Source organism: Mirounga leonina, unplaced genomic scaffold (genome assembly GCF_011800145.1).
Source record: "Mirounga leonina isolate KUSES-001 unplaced genomic scaffold, KU_Mleo_1.0 Mir_173, whole genome shotgun sequence".
NCBI lineage: Eukaryota > Metazoa > Chordata > Mammalia > Carnivora > Phocidae > Mirounga > Mirounga leonina.
The window spans coordinates 17,870,568-17,895,148 of NW_023270447.1; the positions used below are offsets into that span (position 1 = coordinate 17,870,568).

Genomic DNA, 24,581 nt, shown 5'->3' on the forward strand with positions numbered 1-24,581 from the left:
AAGGACTCTACAGTAAGTAGCAATATAACAATATTTCAAAAAGTTTATTGGTTATCTAAAGAGAAAGGATGTGCAATAAAGCCACTAATAAGAACTGAATTTCATAAGTAAAATTTAAAAATTTTTTTCATAAGTTTCACTGAAAAAATTAATCTCAATATTTTATATTATAATCCTCTCCTTATACTTTATATTAATATAGATGAAATTTCAATGCACTCTGCTAAAAAAAAGGGGGTACATCACAAGCACTTTCTCTGTGCAGGACACCATATGAGATACCACTGAGGATGTTCACATCAATGAGATGATCTAATTTCAAGGAGCTTATATAACCACAGACATACATGACTAACCTAATACAAAACAAAATATGATTAAGTGCTTAAAATAGAGGTCTGTGAAGTGCTATGAAGCACAAAGCCATCTACTCCAACCTCCTTGTTCTAAATATGAGAAAACTGAGGCTTAAAGAAATCATAAAACAAGATAACGCACAGCTGGAAGGCAGATCTCTGCCTTGTTGCCAAGTCCAGTGCCTTCTCCACTCTACCATGCTGTCTCTTAATCTTTTTTTTCTATTACCTTTAATGACAATAAATAAAGGAAAACACTGATACAGTTTCTTCCTTTATCTGATATATGAAAATTTGACATATCCTATGCATCTTCATCTAAACATACACTCAAGGAGAGCCTGGCTGGCTCAGTCAGTAGAGCATGCAATTCTTGATCTCGGTCAGGGTTGTTAGTTTGAGCCCCACATTGGGTGTAGACATTACTTAAAAATAAAATAGTTTTAAAAAAGAAGAAAATAAAATAAAAATAAACATACACTCAAGAAATACATCATTTCATAGAGCCTACGACAGGCCTACTACTATAAATAACACTTATGAAAATGTATTCAGTGCTTACTGTATGCCAAACCACTGTGCTAAGTGCTTTATAAGCATCTAATTTAACCCATACAATAACACTTTGAGATAGGTATGTTATTATGTCCATTTTTCAGATGGACATAACAGTAAGTGATTAGTCAACGTTCACACAGTTAGAAGCGGTAGGTCTGGCTTGACTACAGAGCCTGGTCCTTAGAATAATGCCAATATACCACCAACTAGGAAAAAAAAAAAAAGTATACATTTTAAAATTGATAGTCAGAACTCAATGATGAGCCTATGATCTATACTGGGAAATGATGATTTTTTAAATTGCACTTAAAGTATCTGTTTAAATTATGTCATACTATTCTTACAGGGTAAGTCAAGGTTAGACAATTTTCCATTTATACATATAGGAGTTTCATATAAGAAATTCTGAAATAAAGAATTCAGATCATAGCATGTCAGAGCATAAAAAGAAGAAAAATAAACCAAATCACACAAATATACTTAAAATTTAATTACCCAAAAATAATTTTCTACACTAAAGTCAGTATGATTTGGATTACAGGCAAAATGTATGTCAGCAAATAACTAAAAGACTAGCACCAAAAAACACTTAGGATCCAGAATATAAAAACACAAAAATCCAACTTTGAAAAAGCCAGTATTGGCTTTAAAACTTAGTTCCACATTTACTTGTCATCATTCAGCATTCAAATCAAGAGCCACCAACCAGTACATACCTAGCCCTTCACAGGGCCTTGCCCATTACAGGGCACAAATAGACACCTGCTGAGTAAGTGTATGTGATGGGTGGTATGAGAGAAAGTCACTAAAATATCATTTAGAACAATACCGACTTCCATATATTGGAAAAAGGGAAGAAATTATGGTAGGGCAGGATTTAAAAAACTGAAATGAAATACAAATAAACAGCAGGAAACAAACTGAGTGTTGTTGGAGTGGGGGGTGGGGTGGGAGGGATGGGGTGACTGGGTGATAGACACTGGGGAGCGTATGTGCTCTGGTAAGCGCTGTGAATTGTGTAAGACTGTTGAATCTCAGATCTGTACCTCTGAAACAAATAATGCAATATATGTTAAGAAAAAAAAAAAGAAGAAGAAGAAGGTAGCGGGAGGGGAAGAATGAAGCGGGGGAAATCGGAGGGGTAGACGAACCATGAGAGACGATAGACTCTGAAAAACAAACTGAGGGTTCTAGAGGGGAGGGGGGTGGGAGGATGGGTTAGCCTGGTGGTGGATATTGAGGAGGGCACGTTCTGCATGGAGCACTGGGTGTTGTGCACAAACAATGAATCATGGAACACTTCATCTAAAACTAATGATGTAATGTATGGGGATTAACGTAAGAATAAAAAAAAAGAATTAAAATAAATAAATAAATAAATACAAATAAACATTTCAAGATTTACAAACATAAAAAACTTAGTGAATTTCTATGGTACTTATTAGGTGCCAGACATTTTACACCTGACGAAATTCCAGGCACAGAAGGATTAAGTTTGAGGCACACAGCTACGAAATGGCAGAGCAGAGAATTTGAACTCAGGCATTCTAGCCTTAGAGTCCATGTCATTTAAATGTCATAAGTCTAAAAGAGATATAATTTTGAGAAACTACATTAGAAAATACTTCCCTTCTGGATACATTTAGCAAAAATGAGTGTCAAATCATTACACATATGTGCAGATAATAGTAAAGCATTAAAATAAAATTCTATTCAATTAGAATGGGGATTAATTTAAACTAATTTTTCCCATTACTTAGGTGGTAAAAATTCGTGAATTCACAAGTTCAATGGACGTTCTATTTTCAAAAATTTTGACCATATGCAAGCCATAAGAATAAAAAGTTATGATCTCATATTTTTACAAACATAATTTATTTAAAGTTTTGCATACCAATAATAAGGAAGTCAGGAAGTCAGTATATACCAACAGTTCTTGCATACCAATGATTTTTGCATAACAACAATACAGAAGTCAGTATATAGCAATGGTTCTCAACAGGGGCTAATTCTACCCCCAAGAGGACATTTGGCAACATCTGGCAGACATTTTGATTGTCACAACTTGGGAACTGAGGGGTGGGGGGGGACTCAGGAAGAATGCTACTGTCATCTAGGGGCTAGAGGACAGGGATGCTGCTAAACATCCTACAATGCACAGCACAGCACACACCCCACAACAAAGAATTATCTAACCCAAAATGTCAATAGTGCCACTGTCAAAAAACCATGGCATAGAGTAAGTCATTCAAATTACTAGAGAACACACCATTTCTCCTCTTTCAGGCTCAATCTCAAATTAGTACTTAGTCTTTCCCAATACTAAGCCCCTAAAACTCTGATACTCATACTTAGCCTCTACTCATACTAAGATAATTTGGAATTTAAATGAATGGATTTTTTTTAGGTTATAAAACAGATATGAAAATACAAGAAATAAAAACATACACACATATGTATTGAAAAGGTAAACAGTTGTATATTAGACTTAAATGTAAGAGAAAAAAGATAAAGCACTTACTGTAAAAATTTTCTAAATTCTGAAGCTTCAAAGTTCTCCACAGCAATAGGCTCAAGATTTGTTAAATTATCAGATGTCTGTCCAATAGTATGAAAATAGAAGTCAGGAACCCTTGCTAAAAGGACTGCTTTGTGTGCTTTGAACAAAGTACTACCTACACAGAAAGTAACATCTGTATGGATTTCTTCCCTTAGGAGCCTGTAATGAATAAAAAGGAACGATAGTTTAATTAGTGATACTCAGAAATATATAATATACCTATTTTTATAAAATAATTTTTCAAAATAGCATGCACTAAAAATACAGAGGTAAGTAACAAAAGTAAAATAGGTTAATATGAAAATGAGTTTGTTCTCAGTTCATTCCAAAGAACACTGTTTAATACTTGCTTAGAATCTAATTTTCTAAAATTCATGGTGGAAAAAAAGGTAATTACACTAAAAAGAGTAAGACTATTTTTCCAAAAAATATCTTTTAATTCCTTCTGGTAATAATAAAACTTATCTTCTGCTATTTATGTTGATTTTCCTTTAAAATGTATCTACTTAAGATTTATTTCAGAAAAAGAACACAAAGTAATATGGTCACTGACTGTTGAAAAGAATATATTTTTAAAAATCTTACTAAAAGAAGCAAAAGAAGTAAAATGTCAACAACACAAGCAAGCTGAGTATAACAATAGACAATACAGATTAGAAACTGGTACATTTTGTTCTGACTATTGTTAAATACCAAGTCTGAAATGCAGACTTGGCCGTCAAGAATGTGACATTTTAAGCCCTTTTCCAGTTTTTTCCTCACACAAATAGAACAAACTATAATCTATTATTAAAACGATGGGCTCATGGGATAACACATTCAAATCCCTTTACTAATGCACATGGTTATGGTAAAGCCCACTGATTACAGATAAAGTGAAGGAAGAACGGAAATTAGCATCATAATACAAACTGTCATAATCTTTTGTCCCTGTGGTAACTATATATTTCTACTCTCTAAATACTAAATAATACTTCATATCACTACATCATTGTCTTTGGCAAGGTATGTATTCTCAGAGGATTTCCTTACCACAGGATATAACTGGCAATCACACCAGTGCACTACAGGAAGTACAACTAATGGATAAAGATACCCATTACAGTGAAAGCGTACAATGTTGCCACTGACACTCTCATGCCCCCAAGATCAAGTTAATGGCTCCTTCCTCTGATCCCAACACACTTGAGGCATACCTCTATAAAGAGCTTCTGTCATTGCATCATTATTTTTTTGAGCCTTTCTCCCTACTAGACAATAAATTCCCAAAGGCAAAAACTGTATATTCAGTATACAGAGCTCAATATCTGCTTGTTGAATTTTGATGTATTTTACACTAAACAAATGCTTCAGAGCACAAAACTTTCAGAACCTTGGAAACAATCAGCAAACAGAAGCATTTTAGTCAATATTTTAATCAATAAATTATTTTCATAAGTGGTTTTTAAAGTTATGCAAAAATGTACTGGTCTCTCAAACATTAATAAAAACTCAAATTGCACAAATACTCAATTTATTCCTTCCTCCCACCCACCTTTTCTCCATCCTCCACTCTTCCCCAAGTGAATAAGGAAGCAATGCAGCTGGTAGCCATACAACCATCACTAGGGAATCTGCCTTGTTCTTAAGATATGCTCATGAGTATTTGTTAAATAAAAAAATTTAATGTGTTTAAAAATTGTCAGTATGAAAATATAGTGCTTTTTATTTTATAAAACTACTTATATCAGTTACAAGTATATCTTGTATGTTACAAGTAACAGAATTATCTGACTCAGACTGGCTTAAATATTAAAGGGGGTTTACTGGCTCATCAAATAGTAAAGTCTAGAGGAAGGACAGGTTGAAGCAAAGGCTCAACCATGTCTAGGTCCAGCTTTTTTCCATCTCATTTCTCTGGCAACTACTGCATTAAGCTATCTAATGCATTTTGGACTGCTGACTATCACTAAAAATGTATTAAGCATGTACTATGTACCAAGCACTGGGTACAGATAGATGACTAAAACATATGTGCACTCAAGGATTTTACTGAATAGTAGAGAAGACCGGTTTGAAAATTAGAGTGTGATATATTCAATAACACAAATAAATAAAATTTTTTTCAGAGATAGGCATAAAAGACCTTACAGAGGACAAGAAAACCAAATGAGATTTCAAAGATCAAATAAGAGTTGGTCAGGGGGGGCGCCTGGGTGGCTCAGTTGGTTAAGCGACCGCCTTCGGCTCAGGTCATGATCCTGGAGTCCTGGGATCGAGTCCCGCATCGGGCTCCCTGCTCAGCAGGGAGTGTGCTTCTCTCTCTGACCCTTCCCCTTCTCATGTGCTCTCTCTCTCTCTCTCTCATTCTCTCTCTTTCAAATAAATAAATAAAATCTTTAAAAAAAAAAAAAAGAGTTGGTCAGGGAAGCAAGGCAAGGTCATAGTTCCTGGCTCCACGTTCCTTGGTAAGGTATGTGTGAGTATGGAGCTACAAACTGGTCAGCAGAGAGTACTGGGGGGCTAAGAAGTGACAGATGAAGCTGCTGGGATAAAGACAAATAAGAGGCAAAGAGTTTAACTCCATCTTACAGTTGAAGGCGAATCACCAAGTGGACAAATTCATTTTTCAAAATATCACCTATTAGTTGTGTAGACGAGAAATTAGGGGGGAATGAAAATGAAGATGAGAAAATTACTGCACAGTGCATCTGAATGATGTAAAGGCTCGAGCCAGGAGAGATCAATGGTGATAGAGACTAGGGAATGGAATTAAAATATACTTTGGTAATAAAATCGGCAGGAGTTGGTGACTGGATGTAGAAGGTGAATGGAAGGGAATAACCTCTCTTTTTTGGCTTGGACAACTGGGTGCTAATGATACACCAACCTTTACTGTATATCTGCTATTCCAACCTTCATTCTCAACTCCAGACATATTTCCAATGGTCTCTTGCATCTGACTTCCTCAACATTCACCATGCTCCTCCCTTTCAAATGCCCTAAGACTTGGCACCATCTTCTGTGTTTCCCTTTCCCTGTACCTCCGCATGTAATTGGTCACTGAGTCCATCAATTGCACATGTGAATCCCTTTCACTTTTTCCATCACCACTGCCATTATGTATCCCTTGACTATCATACAATATCTCCTAGCTGGTTTCCTTGTTTCTAATTTTTCTTCCCTCAACTCAAGATCTAAATATGTTCATCTTTTATTTAAAAAACACCAACGGCTCTCCACTGCCTCCACAATACATTCCAAACTCTTCACTGAAAAAGAAAGCCTCCATGATCTAGTCTTAGTTTACCCATTCACCCTCATCTGCTGTCACTTTGGTTGCAGGCCATACCCACAATCCCCTCCCAAAAAGCTACCAAATTCATTTATGGCTCGTCTTTGTAGCACATGACCCTGATGCTCTTAACCACATCTGAATGAACAATGGAATGAGCCAAGGTTAGCCATCAGCCAATGTGGTATTTAAACAAGTAAACTCTAGCAGAGATGTTCTATAATAAACAGAAACCGACTAATGACACTGTAAGAGAGTTTCAAAGCAAATCTAAGAGTAAGAAAAAGAAATGGGTAAGGATAGAAGCAAAGATGAAGGAAATAAATTACTGGAAGATCAGTTTGCAGAACTACTGCAGAGAAAACAGACTGACTGGGCTCATATTCTGTTTGTGTGACCTTGGGAAAGTCATTTTAACGTTTTTGGAGTCAGAATGTCAAGGTTTTTATTAGGACTCTACCACTTCATGCCTAATGCTCAGTTTCCTTATCTGTTAAATGGGAAGAATACCAAGACTTACTCCACAGGGTAGTCAACCCCGCATCTAGCTAATAGAATAGCAATAAGTTTAGGGATTTTTATTACAATTGTCCTGTATAATGGTCCACTTCTCAATGAGGTCTTACTGTATAATTGCTGTCAAATTCCAAACAACTCTCCAATTCTACATCAGATCTGGCTTTTTGACTACTGAAATAGTTTCCTATTTTACTTCTCCATATACCCTATTATCTCTGGTCACCCAGAGGTTTCTCTGTTCCTTGCTGTTTAAGAATCTAATACAACTTGCTTTCCCAAAATAAATCAAACTCTTTCAAATCTCTGTGCCTTTGTAAAAGCCATTCGGTTTAGATATCCTCTGACTTCTCCCTTCCTAATCTTTACCTAATCAACTTTGAATCAATCCTCAAGAGATCACTCAAACGTCACCCTAAAAAGGCTTCCCCAAACTCACTCCAGTCCCCATAACTTTTGTTTGACTATTATCTCTCTTACCAGAGTGTAAGCACAACACCAAAGCTATGTCTTATTAATCTTTGATTCTTCAGGACCTAGTACAAATCTGGGTACATGGTGGGTGCTAGATACTTCATTAATATTTGCAAAATAAATCCATTATATTGCTGTGTTTGAAAAAGATTAATTTGGCACAGCAATTAGGGTGCTGGGTGCACATACGAAGTTTTCTTGTTAAAAAAAAAAAACTGCCACAACTTTTTTTTTTTTTTTTTTTGCTTATAATAGGAACTTGGAAGTTCAGGATCCTATCCTTAATTACTGCTCAGATGAGGATACAAAGTTCACCTACTATGCCTTAATTTCATTTTCTTTATATAAATCAGACATGTTATCTTCCTTAAATTCCTGACACCTTAAGACTTACAATACAGCCAGGAGAATAAAGTCACTGAAAAGGAGTGCCTCATCCTTACAGATTCAGCCTAGAAACAGAACAACTTCAGTTTTATTTTTCCATCTTTTACATTAATCCCCCACTGGTGGAGACAAAGCAGCATCTCTGGCAGATAAGCCCAAATTAAAGGGACATTTTTTTAATTTATAGAAGAGCCGCTGAAGCCTAAGTGTAAGGGATAGAAAGCACTTAAAAAAAAAAAATGTAGAATGCTGCACAGCTATTGGTTATTAGTGGTAATTATGTTTACTCTAATTCAGGAGTTCTTAAAGTGTGACCCAGGCAGCCAGCATCAGCATCACCATCACCTGGGACCTTGTTAGAAATGCAAAAGCTCTCTTCCTAACCAACTGAATGAGTACTATGATCCGGGACCCAGTAAATCTAAGTTTTAACAGCCCTCCAGGTGATTCTGATGCACACTAAAGCTCACGAAATCAGTTTTGGTGGAAATGGCAATTGGCTAGGGAATATTTCTAAGCTTCATTTTCTTTATAAATTGAGATGTCATTAACTGGATTCACCATAGCCTGAGTTAAGCTTCAGAGCAACCCATCATTTGCTTGCGTCCTCATGGGAGCTGGGAGTAGCTGGGAGCTGTAGTGTTCCAGGTGGAGAGGGGAAACCAGTTTGCAATCAGGAAATATTTCTATGTAAGCATTTCTGGTAGATTCTTTAAAGAAAGTTCAGAATTAAGAGACCTCCAAGACTCCACTAATTTGTTCTTTTTTTCCTTAATCTAAATAAATATTCATTTTTATAACTAATTTTATCATTTTTCTCAAACTAAGCATATTTTTTAAAGCGTACGCTTCAGGACCATGAAACCTGGATCCATCCCGACCTTAGCGATACGTCTTTCAAGAACTAAGCCTATTCGTCTTATTGTCATAAACTGGTGCTGCACATAACTAGGATACTAATTTTGCTCTCCTTTTTTAATCTGGTACGTGCTCCCCGAGGTGCTCGGGATTGGTTTTCTAGGGCGAGGGAACTGCTGTGTAGTGAGGAGACTGGTGCACGTCCCACAAAAGCCTGAGGCGAGGACCACGAGGAGGGGAGGGATGGAGTGGCCGGGAAAGCCACAGCTTCTGGGGCGGAGGCGGATGCCTTAAGAACTGAAGCAGCCAGGGTTCCCGCCTCCTCCTACCTGAGCAGATCCTGGCTGAGCTGCTCCGATACCACCGCCTTCAGCCGGCGCCGCTCACAGGGCCCCTTCCTTTGCAACCCCTTAGTGCAAACTCCAGGGGACCCCAGAGGTACCACGGGCGCCGCGCCACCCCCCCCACAGCCGGCCATGTCCCACAAAGGTACGGCGGCACCCCGCAGGCCCAGTTCAGGATCTCAATCTCCGGCTGCGGAGGAAGGGGGCGTTTCCGACCCAACGCTCCGCTCCTACCCGAATCCGCCCCTCAGGGAAGGGTTGACGCCTCTCCAGTTTGCACACGGTCCCTTATAGCCGCGGGACCGCTCTCCCGGGCAATCTGGGAGGCCCGCGCCGACACGTGACCCAGGAAGGGTGTGCGCAGGCGTAGTAGCTCTGTTTACTTCGGCCGGCGGGCACCCCGTCCCCGTTGCCCAGGGAACAAACCATCTCCAGGGAAGTGACCAGTCTCTCTGGGTTATTTTTCCTCGGTGTCTTTGCGTTGCGGGTGGTGCGTTATAACCACTCATTTTAGTTGATGTTTTATTGCGAGCCGAGTCCAAATCAACCTGCGAGCCTTTCCACGTTAAGTCTTCCTGGGGTGTCAGCGCTTTTTTCCCCAGGAAAGAACAGGTTCACAGGACCTTTCCTGTGGCGAGTCTCGCTCCCTCATTTTGTTGCTTTGGGCAAGAAAAACTGAGGGTGTGAGGAGCGGGGAAAGAACTTCAGAAAATCAGCAAGAGTTAGAACACTCCTGAGTCCCCTGCAAAGGGTGTGTACAGAGTCTAAAAGACCCCCATCGCTTCCTAATCCGGGGAGTGGCTCATATAACCGCTCATGAACTTTAGCTGAGAAATATCCGCTTGTATTCCAGCGCTTTGCCTATTAAGCCATAATATTTACGACGAGGAAGGGAGGAGGTAATTTTGAACATTTTGGCCTGAAGAAAATAGCTGGACTGGATATAATTTAAATATCTTTTGGTATTTTTAAACTTATTTCCTCCGAAGGAAGAAAGCTCAATAGTTATGCTTCTTTCAGAAGCTCCGCACAAAGTATCCGTTATGGTTGGTTGGTTTGAATCAGTTTTCAAACGATTCAGAGGTTACATTTGGTTCTTGTCTCCTGAGTCTCTTCTAAATACCAAGTTTTTAGAAAATAGATGGACCTTGTACCCTAAGGTTGGCCAAAGATTAGCTGTTTCTCCAAATAATGCCCCTCTCAAATATTCAGACACATTAATAATGAAAAATATAACTGGATAATTGATTCTTAATTATTCCTGTAGAAAAGAGGAATGTCAAAGATAATAGCTAATATTTATTGAGTGCTTGTTGGGGGGTGAGAGAACTGCTCTACCTGCTTTATATGCATTAACTCAGTCTTCACAACCACCATTTAGGTAGGCACTAATATGAGCCTAATCTACAGGTGCGGAAGTTGAGGCATGACAAGCTAGGTAACTTGGGAAAGGTCACACAGCCAGCATAGTGGTAATCTAGGTATTAAAACTTAGGCTGACTAGCGACCAACTCTTCCCCTTCAAAGTCCTGCAAGAGTTCTACCATGCGCCTTTATCAGCTGAAGTGACAGGCATTTTTATTATGCACAATTGCATTTATTATTAACTCACTGGTTCAGAATGGATGACAGAATGGTTTCTGGTTCATGTAATTTAATTATCTTAAAACACCTTAGGCAATTGACTATGTGAAGAGATTAAAGAAAAGGTACCTCCTTAAAAAACAAAAATCTTAAAAATAAATAAAAGTAAAAAAATCTGGTCAACGATGCTTCACATTTAACCATTAGAGAATTTTTACTTAAAGCACTATTTTTATTTTAATTAATTCAGGCTGTGAAGTCATTTATACCTTAATGTGAGTGAAGTGATCAGATTCTTTTCCTGAAAGACATTTAGGGAAAAAAGAGAATCCTAAGGAACTAACAATGGGAGATTTGAAGGTAGACACAGCTAAATCTATAATTTTGGGTTGGGTTGGCCTTCACTATGATTCTCATATGTGAAAAATCAATTAAGGTAAAATTGCCTTGGAAGGCAAAAAAACTCTTCTAAGAACTACAATTTCATGAAAGAAAAGTGATTTTTTTGGATGCATTATTTTTTCATTCTTTAAAAAATGTTTTCATTTGAAACATTTCAAATATACAAAGAAGTAAAGAGAGAGATACAATGAACCCCAATATATCCATTACCAAGATTCAACAATTATCATGATTTGGGCATATATGCTTTATCGAGTCTTCTTTCCTTTTGGTCCTTTCTCATGTTTTCTTCTTTCCTTCCTTCTTCCCTTCCTTCCCTACTTCTAAAATTTTTGAAAGTAAAACGACAGACATTATTTAATTTTATTCCTATATACTTCAATATGCATCTCTAAAAAAATGGATGTTTTTAAATTACTAACATTATTCCTTACAAATTAACAATAATTCCATTTACTCTATAACCCATTATAAAATTTTCCCAGCTGTCCTAAACAATATCCTTTATAGTTGGTTTGTTTGAATCAGTTTTCAAATGATTCAGAGGTTGCATTTGGTTCTTATGTCTCCTGAGTCTCTTCTAATCTAGAGCAGTTCCCTCTCCCATTTTTATCTTCATGCCATTGATGTAGCAGAAGCCTGGACAACTGAGCTGTCGAATATTCCACGTTTTAAATTTTACTGTTTGTGTCCTTGTAGTATCACTTACTATGTTCATTTATACCATACATTCCTACAAATGTTAGTTTCAGAGGCTTGATTAGATTCAGGTTCAATTCTTTAGCAAAAAGTATTTAATAGGTGGTATATTAGTTTTCTATTGTTGCTTTAACACATTACCACAAATGTAGTGGCTCAAAAACAACACATTTTTTTCCCTTCAGTTTCGTAGGTTAGAATCCCCACATGGATCTCACTGGGCTAAAATCAAGGTTTGGGCAGGACTGCATTCCCTTATGGAGTATCTAAGGGAGAGTTTCCTTGCTTTATGCAAATTCTAGAGACTGCCCATATTCCTTGGCTCTTGACTTCCTTTCTGCCGTCTTCCATACCAGCAGGCAGAGTCCTTACATTGCGTCATTCTGACCTCTTCTTCTGCCTCCGTCTTTACTCTTTTAAGGACTCTTATGGTTACATTCAGTACAATTGGATAATGCAGGATAATCTCCCTGTTTTAAGGTCGGCTAATTAGCAACCTTAATTTATTTGCAACCTTAATTCCCCTTTGCCATGTAACCTACCACATTCACAGTTTCTGGTATTAGGACATGGACATCTTTTGGGAGGGTGAGGGCAGGCATTATCCTGCCTACCACAAGTGGTAATTCATTTTGTATCATATCAGGAGGCCCATAATGTTTGGTTATCTTCCGTTTAATGTTGCTAAAATGTATCATACATTTTCATCTGATAGTTTTATCTGTTGATAATTCTTGGTTGGACCAACTAGGGATTCCAAAATGATTTTATAATTCTATCATTCATTTGCTGGAAATCTGCTGGAAATCTTCCTTAAAGAATGACTGTCCTTCATTAATTAGAAATATTGGATATCCAGAAAGACATTTCACACCGCAAAGGCAGGATACTTAATTCTCTCATTTAAATTACCATTTTTCAAAGTAAGGAGTTGGTACCCTCATTCATTCCAGTGTGTTCAATTTATCATTTTTGTTATCTTCATGAGCTCATTGGTTTTTCTATATGCAAAGGCAATTGCATTTATTCTTTTTGATGCTCAAATTGCCTTTTCTGGCCAATGGGAGTTCCTTTATATTGGCTCCTGTGTCCTTTTGACACATTCTTTAATCTGTGATAGCTTCTTTGCTTTCTGGCACAACCAAATACTAGATACCTTGTCTATTTCCCACCCCAACTATTCCTCCAAAGAGCTACAGTTCCTTTTAGTGTGGAATGGTAGATAGAGCCCACAATCTGGGTGATAAGTGTGCTCACTGATATTGGCCTGCGTTGTTTCTAAGCAATACATGTTTTTGTAAGAAAAAAATTGCTGAGTTTATACTATATCGGATTCAAATTTAATATTATGAGATTTTTAGATTCTTTGTTTTTAAACTCTGTTCTTTTTTTTCTTGCACTGAAAAACTCTTGGTTCCTAACAACATTAACAGAATTACTTATCTATACATTCCTAAAGAAGTTATTAGCGTTTCATAATAATATGAATATTACTACTAACAATTAGACTATATTCAATTTAAGGTATTTTGAATTAATATCATGGAAATATCAAGTTGGGGGGAACCTGGGTGGCTCAGTCGGTTAAGCATCTGCCTTTGGCTCATGTTATGATCCCAGGTCCTGGGATGGAGCCCTACATCGGGCTCCTTGCTCAGCGGGGAGCCTGCTTCTCCCTCTCCCTCTGCCTGCTGCTCCCCCTGCTTGTGCTCGCTTTCTGTCAAATAAATCAAAATAAAATTAAAAAAAAAAGAAATATCAAGCTGTGTGGATACTATAGAATGACTATTTGTGTCCTCCCAAAATTCATATGTGGAAATCTAATCCCCAGTGTGGTGGAATTTGGAGGTGGGACCTTTGGGAGGTGATCAGGTCATGAGGATGGAACCCTCATGAATGGGATTAGTTCCCTCATAAAAGAGACCCCAGAGAATTTCCTTGCCTCTTCCACCATGAGAGGATACAGTGAGAAGACAGCTATTTACATACCAGGAGGCAAGCTCTTATGAGACACCATATTTGCCAGAGCATTGATCTTGGACTTCCCAGCTTCCAGAACTATAAGAAATAAATGTTGGTTGTTGAAGCCGCTCAGTCCATAGTATTTTTGTTACAGCAGCCTGAACTAACGAAGACAGTGAGGATTATAAAATATCACTTATCCATCTCCTTTCTCAGGTGAGAAATGCATGGAAACGATCTCGGAACAATATTTAATTTTTTTTCTGTGACTTCCCTTAAGCTTTCCTCCTCTGCTCACCTCCCCCTCACTCACCTCTTCTTCCTTTCTTCTCAAAATACCAGGAAGCTAACTAATGAAGTTTAAGCTTTACGGGCCCCACTTATACAAGCCCCTTCCAAGGCTCCAATGAGATCCCTAGAAATGTGTTTCCTTTTTGTAGTTTTGGGGGTATGTTTTTGTAAATTTTGCAAAGGTAAGAAATTTTACCACATTTGATCAAGAATTTCATCTTAGCCAAATGTCCCCTCATATATGGTGGCACTGAGTGCCTACAGGCATTTTTGGGATATGGCCACAATGAAACTAAGTTGAGGATACAGTAGTTTGGGCATATTTATTGGTTCACAATCATTTCCACATCTAGATAAGTTGTTGCTCTCTGTTCTGGTGCAGGAATGGCTTCCAGGAATAGTTTGCTGATTCATCCTGCATAGTGACATGAAGGGATAGGGCCCAAGGTCACATCACATCACATCACATGTGAAGATGTCTTACAGGAAATGGTGCTAGAGGTATATAGGTAGTTAGGACATATACAATAGTAAGTAGAGGCTTCAGTTCTCATTAATGTCTAGTCAGAGTGAAAGGAGTATTCTTAGTAATGTAGAATATGCAATTATAAACACAAATTTCCTCTTCGATGAGACTCAAAGTAGAATTTGTCAGAATTCCTGTATTTATAACTTATGTTTGTAATATTAGTCACCTTCCCAGAAATTGTAGTCTGTTGTAATTTCTCATTCTAAATAATCACTTTCATATCTAGAAAAAAAAATGTTAAATGGCAGCCATACCATTTATAATTGTTTCAGTGGTATTCATATCTTCCTGATGTTTATTTTTATTTTGTCTTGTGTTGTTACATGTATTTATTTATTGCCAATGGAGCTCTTAATGAGATATTTTCTTTGCAAAAATGAAGAAGAAGTGATGGTCTAAAATGTTCCTCTGGCCTTACTTTAGCACTAAACTAGGAAGAGGTGAACAGTGTTTATCAATAGGTCTCTTTTTTCTAATCTTCTTTTTTTTCAAGTTTTTATTTAAATTCCAGTTAGTTATCATACAGTGTAAAATTAGTTTCAGATGTAGAATTCAGTGATTCATCACTTATATACAATACACAGTGCTCATCACAACAAGTGCCCTCCTTAATACCCATCACCTATTTAACCCATCCCTCCACCCTTCTCCCCTCCAGTAACCCTCAGTTTGTTGTCTATAGTTAAGAGTCTGTTTTATGGTTTGTCTCTCTCTTTCCCCCTGCCATGTTCATCTGTTTTGTTTCTTCAGTTCCACATATAAGTGAAATCATATGGTATTTGTCTTTCTCTGGACTAACGTATTTCACTTAGCATAATACTTTTTAATTCCACCCACGTCATTGCAAATGGCAAGATTTCATCCTTTTTATGGCAGAGTACTATTCCACTGCATATATATATACCACCTATTCTTTTATTTTTTTAATTTAAATTCAATTAGCCAACATATAGTACATCCTTAGTTTCAGATGTAGAGTTCAATAATTCGTCAGTTGTATATAACACCCAGTGCTCATCACATCATTTGCCCTCTTTAATGCCCATCACCCAATTACCCCATTCCCCCACCCACCTCCCCTCTAGCAACCCTCAGTTTCCTATAGTTAAGATCTCTCATGGTTTGTCTCCCTCTCTGATTACTTCCCATTCAGTTTTCCCTCCCTTCCCCTGTGATCCTCTGCACTGTTTCTTATGTTCCACATATGAGTGAAATCATAGGATAATTGTCTTTCTCTGATTGACTTATTTCACTCAGCATAATACCCTCCAGTTCCATCCATGTTGGTGTGAATGGTAAGTATTCATCCTTTCTGATGGCTGAGTAGTATTCTATTATGTGTGTGTGTGTGTGTGTGTATCATCTATCTATCTATCTATCTATCTATCTATCTATCTATCATCTATCATCTATCTATCTGTCTATACCACATCTTCTTTCTCCATTCATCTGTTGATGGACATCTTGGCTCTTTCCATAGTTTGGCTATTGTGGACATTGCTACTATAAACATTGGGGTGCAGGTGCCCCTTCGGATCACTACATTTGTATCTTTGGGGTAAATACCCGGTAGTGCAATTGCTGGGTCATAGGGTAGCTCTATTTTCAACTTTTTGAGGAACCTCCATACAGTTTTCCAGAGTGGCTGCACCAGCTTGCATTCCCACCAACAGTGTAAGAGGGTTCCCCTTTCTCTGCATCCTTGCCAACATTCGTTGTTTCCCGACTTGTTAATTTTAGCCATTCTGACTGTATACCACCTATTCTTTATCCATTCATCAGTCAGTGGACACTTGGGCTGTTTCCATAATTTGGCTATTGTTGATAATGATGTTATAAACATTGGGGTGCATATATCCCTTTAAATCATATATCCCTTTTGTATCCCAAAGGATACAAAACTCTGGTGCCTCAGGGAGTGTCTCTGGTGTGTGCCTGGAGCACTCTGCGGCTGTGTTTTGGCTGCTTATCCCTCAGATCAATCATCTGCAGAGGCTCTCCTGGCCTACAGTAGGCAGTGTTCGGACCTTAGCCAGAGTGTGGCAAGTTTTAACTAGGCATGCTCTGGTCTGCTTGTTAAGTAAGACCTGATGTGGGACTGAAGACTTGCAGAACTCTATGGTCAGTAGACATTGCGTGTGCAGGGGTTTGTGCTGGTCTTCTGGGGAAGAGGCCTGCTGCACTCATCTTTAGGCACACTTGCCCAAGAAAAGCAGCACCAGCAGGGCGCAGGGGAGTGGGACTTGGTGTAAGCAGGTTAGGCAGCCAGTGTCAGGTGCTGTGCTATTTACTGAAGGAGGGAAATGGTGTCAGCCAGCTCCTTTGTCCCTAGGGAGGGGTCTCTGTGCTTGCTGCTCTTGGGGAAGCACTCCCAGAAGAGTGAATAATTTCCCCTCATGCGTCTCAGGTGTTTTTCTATTTTCATGCACTCTGTCTCTGCGTTGCTTGCCTGCCTAGAGCAGCGCAGTGCCCTTTGGGCTTTATCCTAGCCAATCCTGCTGACTTTAGGGACGCGCTGTGGCAGGGGCCTGAACTGGTCTTCTGGGGGAGGGTTTCACTGCACTGGAATGGATGCTGGTTTGACCAAGAAAGGCAGTCATGCCAGAGCGCAGGGGCATAGGATTTGGAGCAAAGCAGGCTAAACAGCCAGTGTCTGGATTAGGTGCCCTCAGCAGGTGTCTCTGTGCCTATGCTGAGGGGCGGAGGAGGGAAATGTCACCTGCTGGCTCTTTTGTCCCCAGAGAGGTGAATCTGCGAATGCCACCTTTCACAGATATGCTCTAAGAAGAGAGAACAGTCCCTCCCTGTGCTCCTTAGGCAATCCTCAGATCATACTGTCTGCGCTGGGGTTGCTTGCCTGCCTTCTCTCCAGGAGTGGGGCAGTGCGTTCAAGACTTTCACAGCCAAGCTTGCCAACCTCTAAAACTCCATTCTTTGAGCCCCGCTGGTTGCAAAAACTCACAAAAATCAGCTCCTCTCATTTCCCAGTCAATGGCTTTGGGCAAGTGTTCTCTCTGAGTGTTCCCCTGTGTGCTCCCTTCTCTCTGTGACCACAGCTCCCTCCCCTCCACAGCACCCACTATCCATTTCTCCCCCAAACTGCATTTCCATGCTTCCCACCTTCCCCAGTGTGGCCTCTCCTCTCCCTCTACTTGTGCAGTTTGTCCTGTCAGTCCTCAGGTCAATTTCTTGGGTATTCAAAGTGATTTGATAGTTATCTAGGTGTGTTCAAGGGACAAGGCAAGCCTAAGGTCCTCCTACTATGCCTCCATCTTAGCTCTTCTTATCAATAGATCTCTTATTCTCTACCTTTAGTCACATTGAAACAAACACATCTTAAGGAAAACAGGTACTACGAGATCTAATAGAAATATATATTTCTCAAGCACATTTTATGTATCATAATTAAGTGCTCAAGCTACTTAGAGTAAAAACTATTGTGTTTTTCCTGAAAGGATAATTTTATTTCAATCATAGTTTCTATTTGGAAGGTACTTTCACCATTTTCAGGGCTGACTTTAACATTTGAATACAGCAATTAAACGGTTAATGTGGTAATGAATATATAGAGACTGTCTAGAGGTCTAAGTATGAATTAAATAACTTGGTATATTCTGGATGCTTCAGGCAAATTTCTTAAAGTTCTTGTATGAAATGTAATCTGAATTCTGTCCAGATATGTCCTGAAAGAGTCTCGAAACATCAAGATCTGGCACCCCAAAGGCTGCCCTAAGTCTAGTAGCTAACTCCGCCTCTGTTATGAAACCGTCCTCATCAAGATCAAAAAGCTTAAACGACACTTGCAGAATCTTCTCAGTATTGGCAGGATTGCATAGGATAGTCAGACCTGTCCCATATTCTCTGAATTCTATATGCCATCATTATTCCTGTCAAAGGGGGCAAAAAACTGTTCCAAGGGCTCTGAAATTAGGACGTTTAAGTAATTTGCAAATTCTTCAATTCCTATAGTGGCGACTCCTTTAGTGGCAACTGCAATTGCAGCATATTCATCCAGATGCTAATGAATAGTATCCCAATCTAACTTCAATTTCTGGCTAATTTTTGTAATTCCATCAAACTAGCTTCCATGGGTAATTGAAGGTTACCCGTGAAAATCATCAATCTACAATCTTCCGGAGTGTGGTCTGTCACAGACACCCCCCAAAGCATTTGCCATGTTGATCCTCACTGTATCGGCAAAAGGGTTCGGTCTTTTTTTTTCTTGGTCATTTGATGTATAAACAGGCATAAACTCACCTTCCCCTTTGGTGAAGAACTGACTCAAGGTCAACATATAGACTAGAAACCTGCAAACCCCTGCCAGGCTTAGGTCACCGTGTCCGGTGTATTTGGGTACCTGCAGGCGATTTGGTCAAAGAAAGTGGAGTGTGGGGCCATAACACAGATGAGGGCCTCATCGCGGGTTGCTTTTTCCCCTTTCACTTTAACCAGGAACTCTGCTTAACGGAATGTTGCCTGAAACAAGAATTTGAGTGGTGGTCACACCAGTTTTTTCCCCTAACTCTTCGCAGGGTTGACTGATCAAGCAGAACCGCTCATGGTAGAAAGTGAGGACACTGGCCAGAGGACGATGAAGAGGAAGGCAATGCAGGACTGACAGACTGGCACCAGGACAGTCCCGGTGAGGATGATATAGCCCAGCACCATGGGCTGATGCACCTCTGCCGCATGAAGGGGTTGGCCACGGCAGACAGTGCAGCTTGTTCATCATGTGGCGAAAGGTGGATCCCACACCACCATCTCGGAGTCCAAGGAGGTGGACTGAGCCATGAGGCCAACTTCTCAGTGGTCTCAGGATGCCGGTAGATTGGATCTAAGGGCAGCCCCCAAAGCACACCCCTTCCCCATATTCAAGTGCCCCTTCCACACATAATTAGAACTCTCAGATACAATGTGGGTTAATAGGAAATGAGGATGTATTACCCTTAATTATTTCTTAAAATCAGAAAAATTAAAAATGATAAATGGTGTAATAGAATTAGAATCATATCAACAGTACAATCTTTTCTGCTTTTTGTAAATGTCTTCCTTTTGACATATATGCTTATTACATTATTTTCACATGATTTCTGACATTTATATTAAGGATATATTATATACCTACTAGGGATATATGAATTTAAATAGATGAATATTAATTAAAACTTTTAATTTAAATGCCATTACCAGTAAAGTTTACTTACTCTGAGATGCTTTGGGAGCTGGTAAGTCAAATTCATTTACTCTCCCTACAAACTGATCTCTACAGAGACCATAATATCTCTTTATGCTAAGAGGTTTAACTGATGGCACCCAGGAGCCTTTATATCTGTTACAAGCACTCTTCCACATGCATAGCAAATTAGAATACATCCATTATCGTGGGCTGGAATTAGCCATGGCACATTTGATTCATATTCTTAACAAGAGTCCACATGAACCAGTCAGCATTCCAAACTGATATAAGTAACAACAACAAACCTTAAAATCACCTTAGTCAGTAACAGATTTTCAATCCTGAAATAAGTCAGGATTATTTTACTGGGTCAACATAAACAGTCAAAGTCCTATTCTTCCCTTGCAACTGCCCTACAGAAATGATCAAGAGGGAAGCATAATCAAAGTTGCTGTGAACCAGGCTCTGTTCTATACCTTGTAACATTTGCAACTCTGACAATGCTAATTTGCTAATTACTGATTTAAATTCCTTTCCCCAGAATTAAAAGTCAAATTATAGGTTTCTGGGAGATGTTTCTATTTATTGGAACACACCAGGTTACCAATAAAACAGAACAGCATAGATACAGAGCCTGTTATTTTACTGGAAAGATTAGAGGCTTTATGATGAAACTAGGTCAGATTCTGGTTCTAACAATTATACTGTGGGCATTGATGAACGTTATTTTCACATCTATAAACTGGTAATACTCTCTACCTTGCAATGTTATTATGAGGCACAAGCAAAAATGTAGATAGAAAGTTGGATTTTTATTAGGAAATAAAAGTTGCTTAGGATACAGTGATGAGAATTCTTAAGGACATTCCACTTTCTTCTGTCACTATTAGAACTACATTTCATGAGGGAGATATTTTTTTCACCAACTTAGTCTTATTTGGGAACATAGTTGTAGCCTCTAAGGAGCCATGATTTGGCAATGTTACTGATTGTCTCCCATGCCAAATGAGACTAACCCTAGAGAATGAGTAGTATTCCCTTGAGCTTGTATCATTCTCTATTCTGTAAGTCTTCCCACTCTTATTTGTAATGTTCATTACTACTCTTGAATCCTTGTTTAACTTAACTGCATTCTGTGTATACTTCCTTTTTTTAAGATTTTATTTATTTATTTGAGAGACAGAGACAGAGACAGAGAGATAGTGAGAGAGAGCATGAGTGGGAGGAGGAGAGAGAAGCAGGGAGCCCAATGCAAGGCTCAATCCCAGGACCCCGGGATCATGACCTGAGCAGAAGGCAGACGCTTAATTGATGCCCCTATTTATACTTCTTAAGGGAAAGTTACATATTACCATGTCATCTTTCCTTTATATTTACCCCATAGTGCCTAGCAGTGTGTGAAATATGTTATTTATTCATTAAGCAAATATGTGAGTGCCTACGATGGAGCTAGGCCCTTATTCTAGAAGCTGGATATATGTCAGTTAATAAAACAGTAAAAAAATCTATGCCTTGTGGAACTTAGATTCTAGTGCACATAGGAAGTACAGAATTCAATTCTGGTTGCATTATTGGGGCAAAAGGATATTTTGATCTTTTGTCTAAATCTCTCACCAATTTAGCTGGAAAATTAAGACAAGTAATTTGATGGATGTGCTTTCCTACTTTGCAGTATTTAATACACACACACATACACACATATATATGTATACATGAGAATCTCTATATCATCTCTTGTTAATCTTTCCAGTATAAGTAGTATTTATGGCCTGTTTTAAGAATGTATATTCTTCTAATCATATTTGCCTTCAAACTCATAAATATATTATAAACCCGAGAGATTTGACAATAGAACTTTTTAATGGTTGAAAAATAGTAAAAAGAAGTTTTGAACAATAAAATGAAAATTTATACCATTGCAGGTTTGCCTTTTTAAATATGGCGCAGCTAATCTTTCGTATATATTTGTAAAAGGCACCAGATGTTAATAGGGTAAAGAATGCAAGAAATCAAAATGGAGCCACTTTCCCCAACTTCCTTTCTGTATCAATGTACACATTTTAAGGCAGATGCTTTTCCATGCAAAATCCAACAGAAGAAAATCAACATTTTACAATTTCACACATTCTCAGATTTTTTTCAGTATCATTTGTCAGGATATTCATGATAAAGCATATTAAAACAACTTTTTCCTAGTGAAGCTTAAAGAGGTTGATGAACAATGATTAAAAATTATTTAGAGACTTCATTACAGACCCCTCATAGAAGATATAGAAAAGTCAATCTTTTTTTCTTGTTTCTTCTTTCAGAAATGTCCATATCAGTTTGTTCACTATGTCAGGTTGTTCTTGCTGAAGCCAATGACTGACTTCTGACAAAATAGTCAGCCTGAAATAATTTTTAACATAAATCTTTGTGACTTCAGCCATCTCAACCTCCATAAATGCATCTTTCTCTCCCCACAGTAGTAGCGTTGGAATGGTCACCATGTGATGTTTGAGAGGCAGACAGCTATAAAAACAAAACATGTAGACTTGAGACTCATTGTAAAAGTTAAAATAACATTTTCCCATAATGTTCTTTTAAGCCATACATTCTCAAAGGAGACAATATCACCACCAATGGGGTGAAAATTGATTCTTGGGAGAGTGAAAAAAAATTACTTTTTTAATGTATAAATCATGGATATACACACAGTACATAAACAGATATTAAAATCTCATAGGGTGGGGGGGCAATTAGGAAAAAAAATGTCTCAAAAGGCTCCTTAAGGAGGTGATGATGAAAAAATGGTTGAGAAACACCGCATTAGGCAATCAATCTATACAATAAAAAATTTTAAAGGCTATTTAAGAAAGGGCTCAATAGGGTGCCTGGGTGGCTCAGTTGGTTAAGCGACTGCCTTCGGCTCAGGTCATGATCCTGGAGTCCCAGGATCGAGTCCCGCATCAGGCTCCCTGCTCAGCAGGGAGCCTGCTTCTCCCTCTGACCCTCCCCCCTCTCATGTGCTCTCTCTCTCATTCTGTCTCAAATAAATAAATAAAATCTTTAAAAAAAAGGGCTCAATAAAATTTTTAATTGGATGAGTGTAGCAAAATTTATAATGAAGGTTATAAATTAAATATGAAATTCATCACTATGAAGAATAATTTGCTTTAAAGGATACCAGAATTTCTGAATGGTGTGATGAAAGAGAGTTTTAAATGGTGTTACTTTAAATATATTTTAAATTGTTAGATAATATAACATTTTATGTGAAATTGGAACTGAAAATTCAGAAAATATATACAGACTGAACTTTACCATTAAATGAGACTATATTTATTTTGCAAGAAGATTATTTTTAAAATAATGTTTTATTATGTATTTTCTTAAAGTATAAAGAATAAAACCATGCATAATTCCATCATTAAAAGATAACCTTTTGGTCATTTTCTATGCACATAGTTGAAACCATACCATAAATAAAGCGCAATAAATATACACAATTTGTATACAGCATCCATACTCAAATTTTATGTTGAATTATAACTTGAGAATTTTCTCATTTCATAATGTTTTTCAAAAGTAATTGTAAAAGATAGTATTTTATGGTATAATGACCCATAAATGACTATTCTCCTATAACTGAATATTTAGATTATATCATCAGTTAATACAAGGGGATGTTTTAAGTGATGCTATAATGAGCATTTTGTGCCCAAATCTTTTTTGGCATTTCAGATCATTTCTTTAAGCTAGAGTCCTAGAAGTGGAATTCCTGAGCTAAAGAATATAAATATTTTTAAAGCTTTTGACATTTACTGCTACACTATTTTTCAGGAAAGTGGGATGGTATTAATTACACTCTTGTTGACTATTCATGAGAATGAACACATCACTAGACATTCTCCAGCACTGACTTCCATTTTTTTTTTTAAGATTTTATTTATTTATTCATGAGAGACAGAGAGAGAGAGAGGCAGAGGGAGAAGCAGGCTCCCAAGGAGCAGGGAGCCCGATGTTGGACTCGATTCCAGGACCCTGGGATCATGACCCGAGCCGAAGGCAGACGCTTAACCATCTGAGCCACCCAGGCACCCCTGACTTCCATTTTTGTTAGTTATCAAAACTCATGACATGTGGCTACTTGGATTGATAGGATGCTGCTAGATTGTGCAGGATATCACATATGTCCACTACGGACTTAACTTTTGACTCCCATGCAAGTGGCCATCATTTGGTTATAATGCTCCTAAAAATTAAGGTCTTCTTGAATGGGTAAACTGATAGAAAAATAAACTCTTACTTAATTTTGATACATGGATTGCTATACAAACTTGCAAGTCACTCAAATTCTAGAGCTCATAAAATATTCAAAAGTAAAACATTTTCTAACAATTTTCTGCATATTTAACAATATGTGAGCATGTAATAATTGAATCAGTAAGGTAAAAGGAGTTTTAAAAGACAATTAGTCAAAAAAACAAAGAAAAATATAAGTTCTTCACTCATATGTGGAATTTAAAAAACAAATTAACAAAGAAAAAAAGGGACAACCAAAAAAACCTAGACTCTTAACTATAGAGAACAAACTGGTAGTTGCCAGAAGAGAAGTGGGTCAGGGAATGG

At 38.0% G+C, this 24,581-nt stretch overlaps 2 protein-coding genes and 1 pseudogene across 2 annotated transcripts in view; all 3 read right to left on the reverse strand.

The window, feature by feature from the left end:
* Positions 1-9,548, reverse strand: part of BTBD8 (BTB domain containing 8) — a 107,831-nt gene extending 98,283 nt beyond the window's left edge. The window contains exons 1-2 of the mRNA XM_035018041.1: positions 9,313-9,548; positions 3,436-3,633 (exon numbers count right to left, since the gene is read on the reverse strand). Of these exons, the coding sequence (XP_034873932.1) occupies positions 3,436-3,633; positions 9,313-9,461 (347 nt within the window). The 5' untranslated portion in view covers positions 9,462-9,548. The remainder of the gene's footprint in view (positions 1-3,435; positions 3,634-9,312) is intronic.
* Positions 9,549-18,076: 8,528 nt separating this feature from the next.
* LOC118020408 lies at positions 18,077-19,192 on the reverse strand (annotated as a pseudogene).
* Positions 19,193-21,012: 1,820 nt separating this feature from the next.
* EPHX4 (epoxide hydrolase 4) overlaps positions 21,013-24,581 on the reverse strand; it is a 42,746-nt gene continuing 39,177 nt past the window's right edge. The window contains exon 7 of the mRNA XM_035020140.1: positions 21,013-22,481. Coding sequence (XP_034876031.1) covers positions 22,250-22,481 — 232 coding nt within the window. The 3' untranslated portion in view covers positions 21,013-22,249. The remainder of the gene's footprint in view (positions 22,482-24,581) is intronic.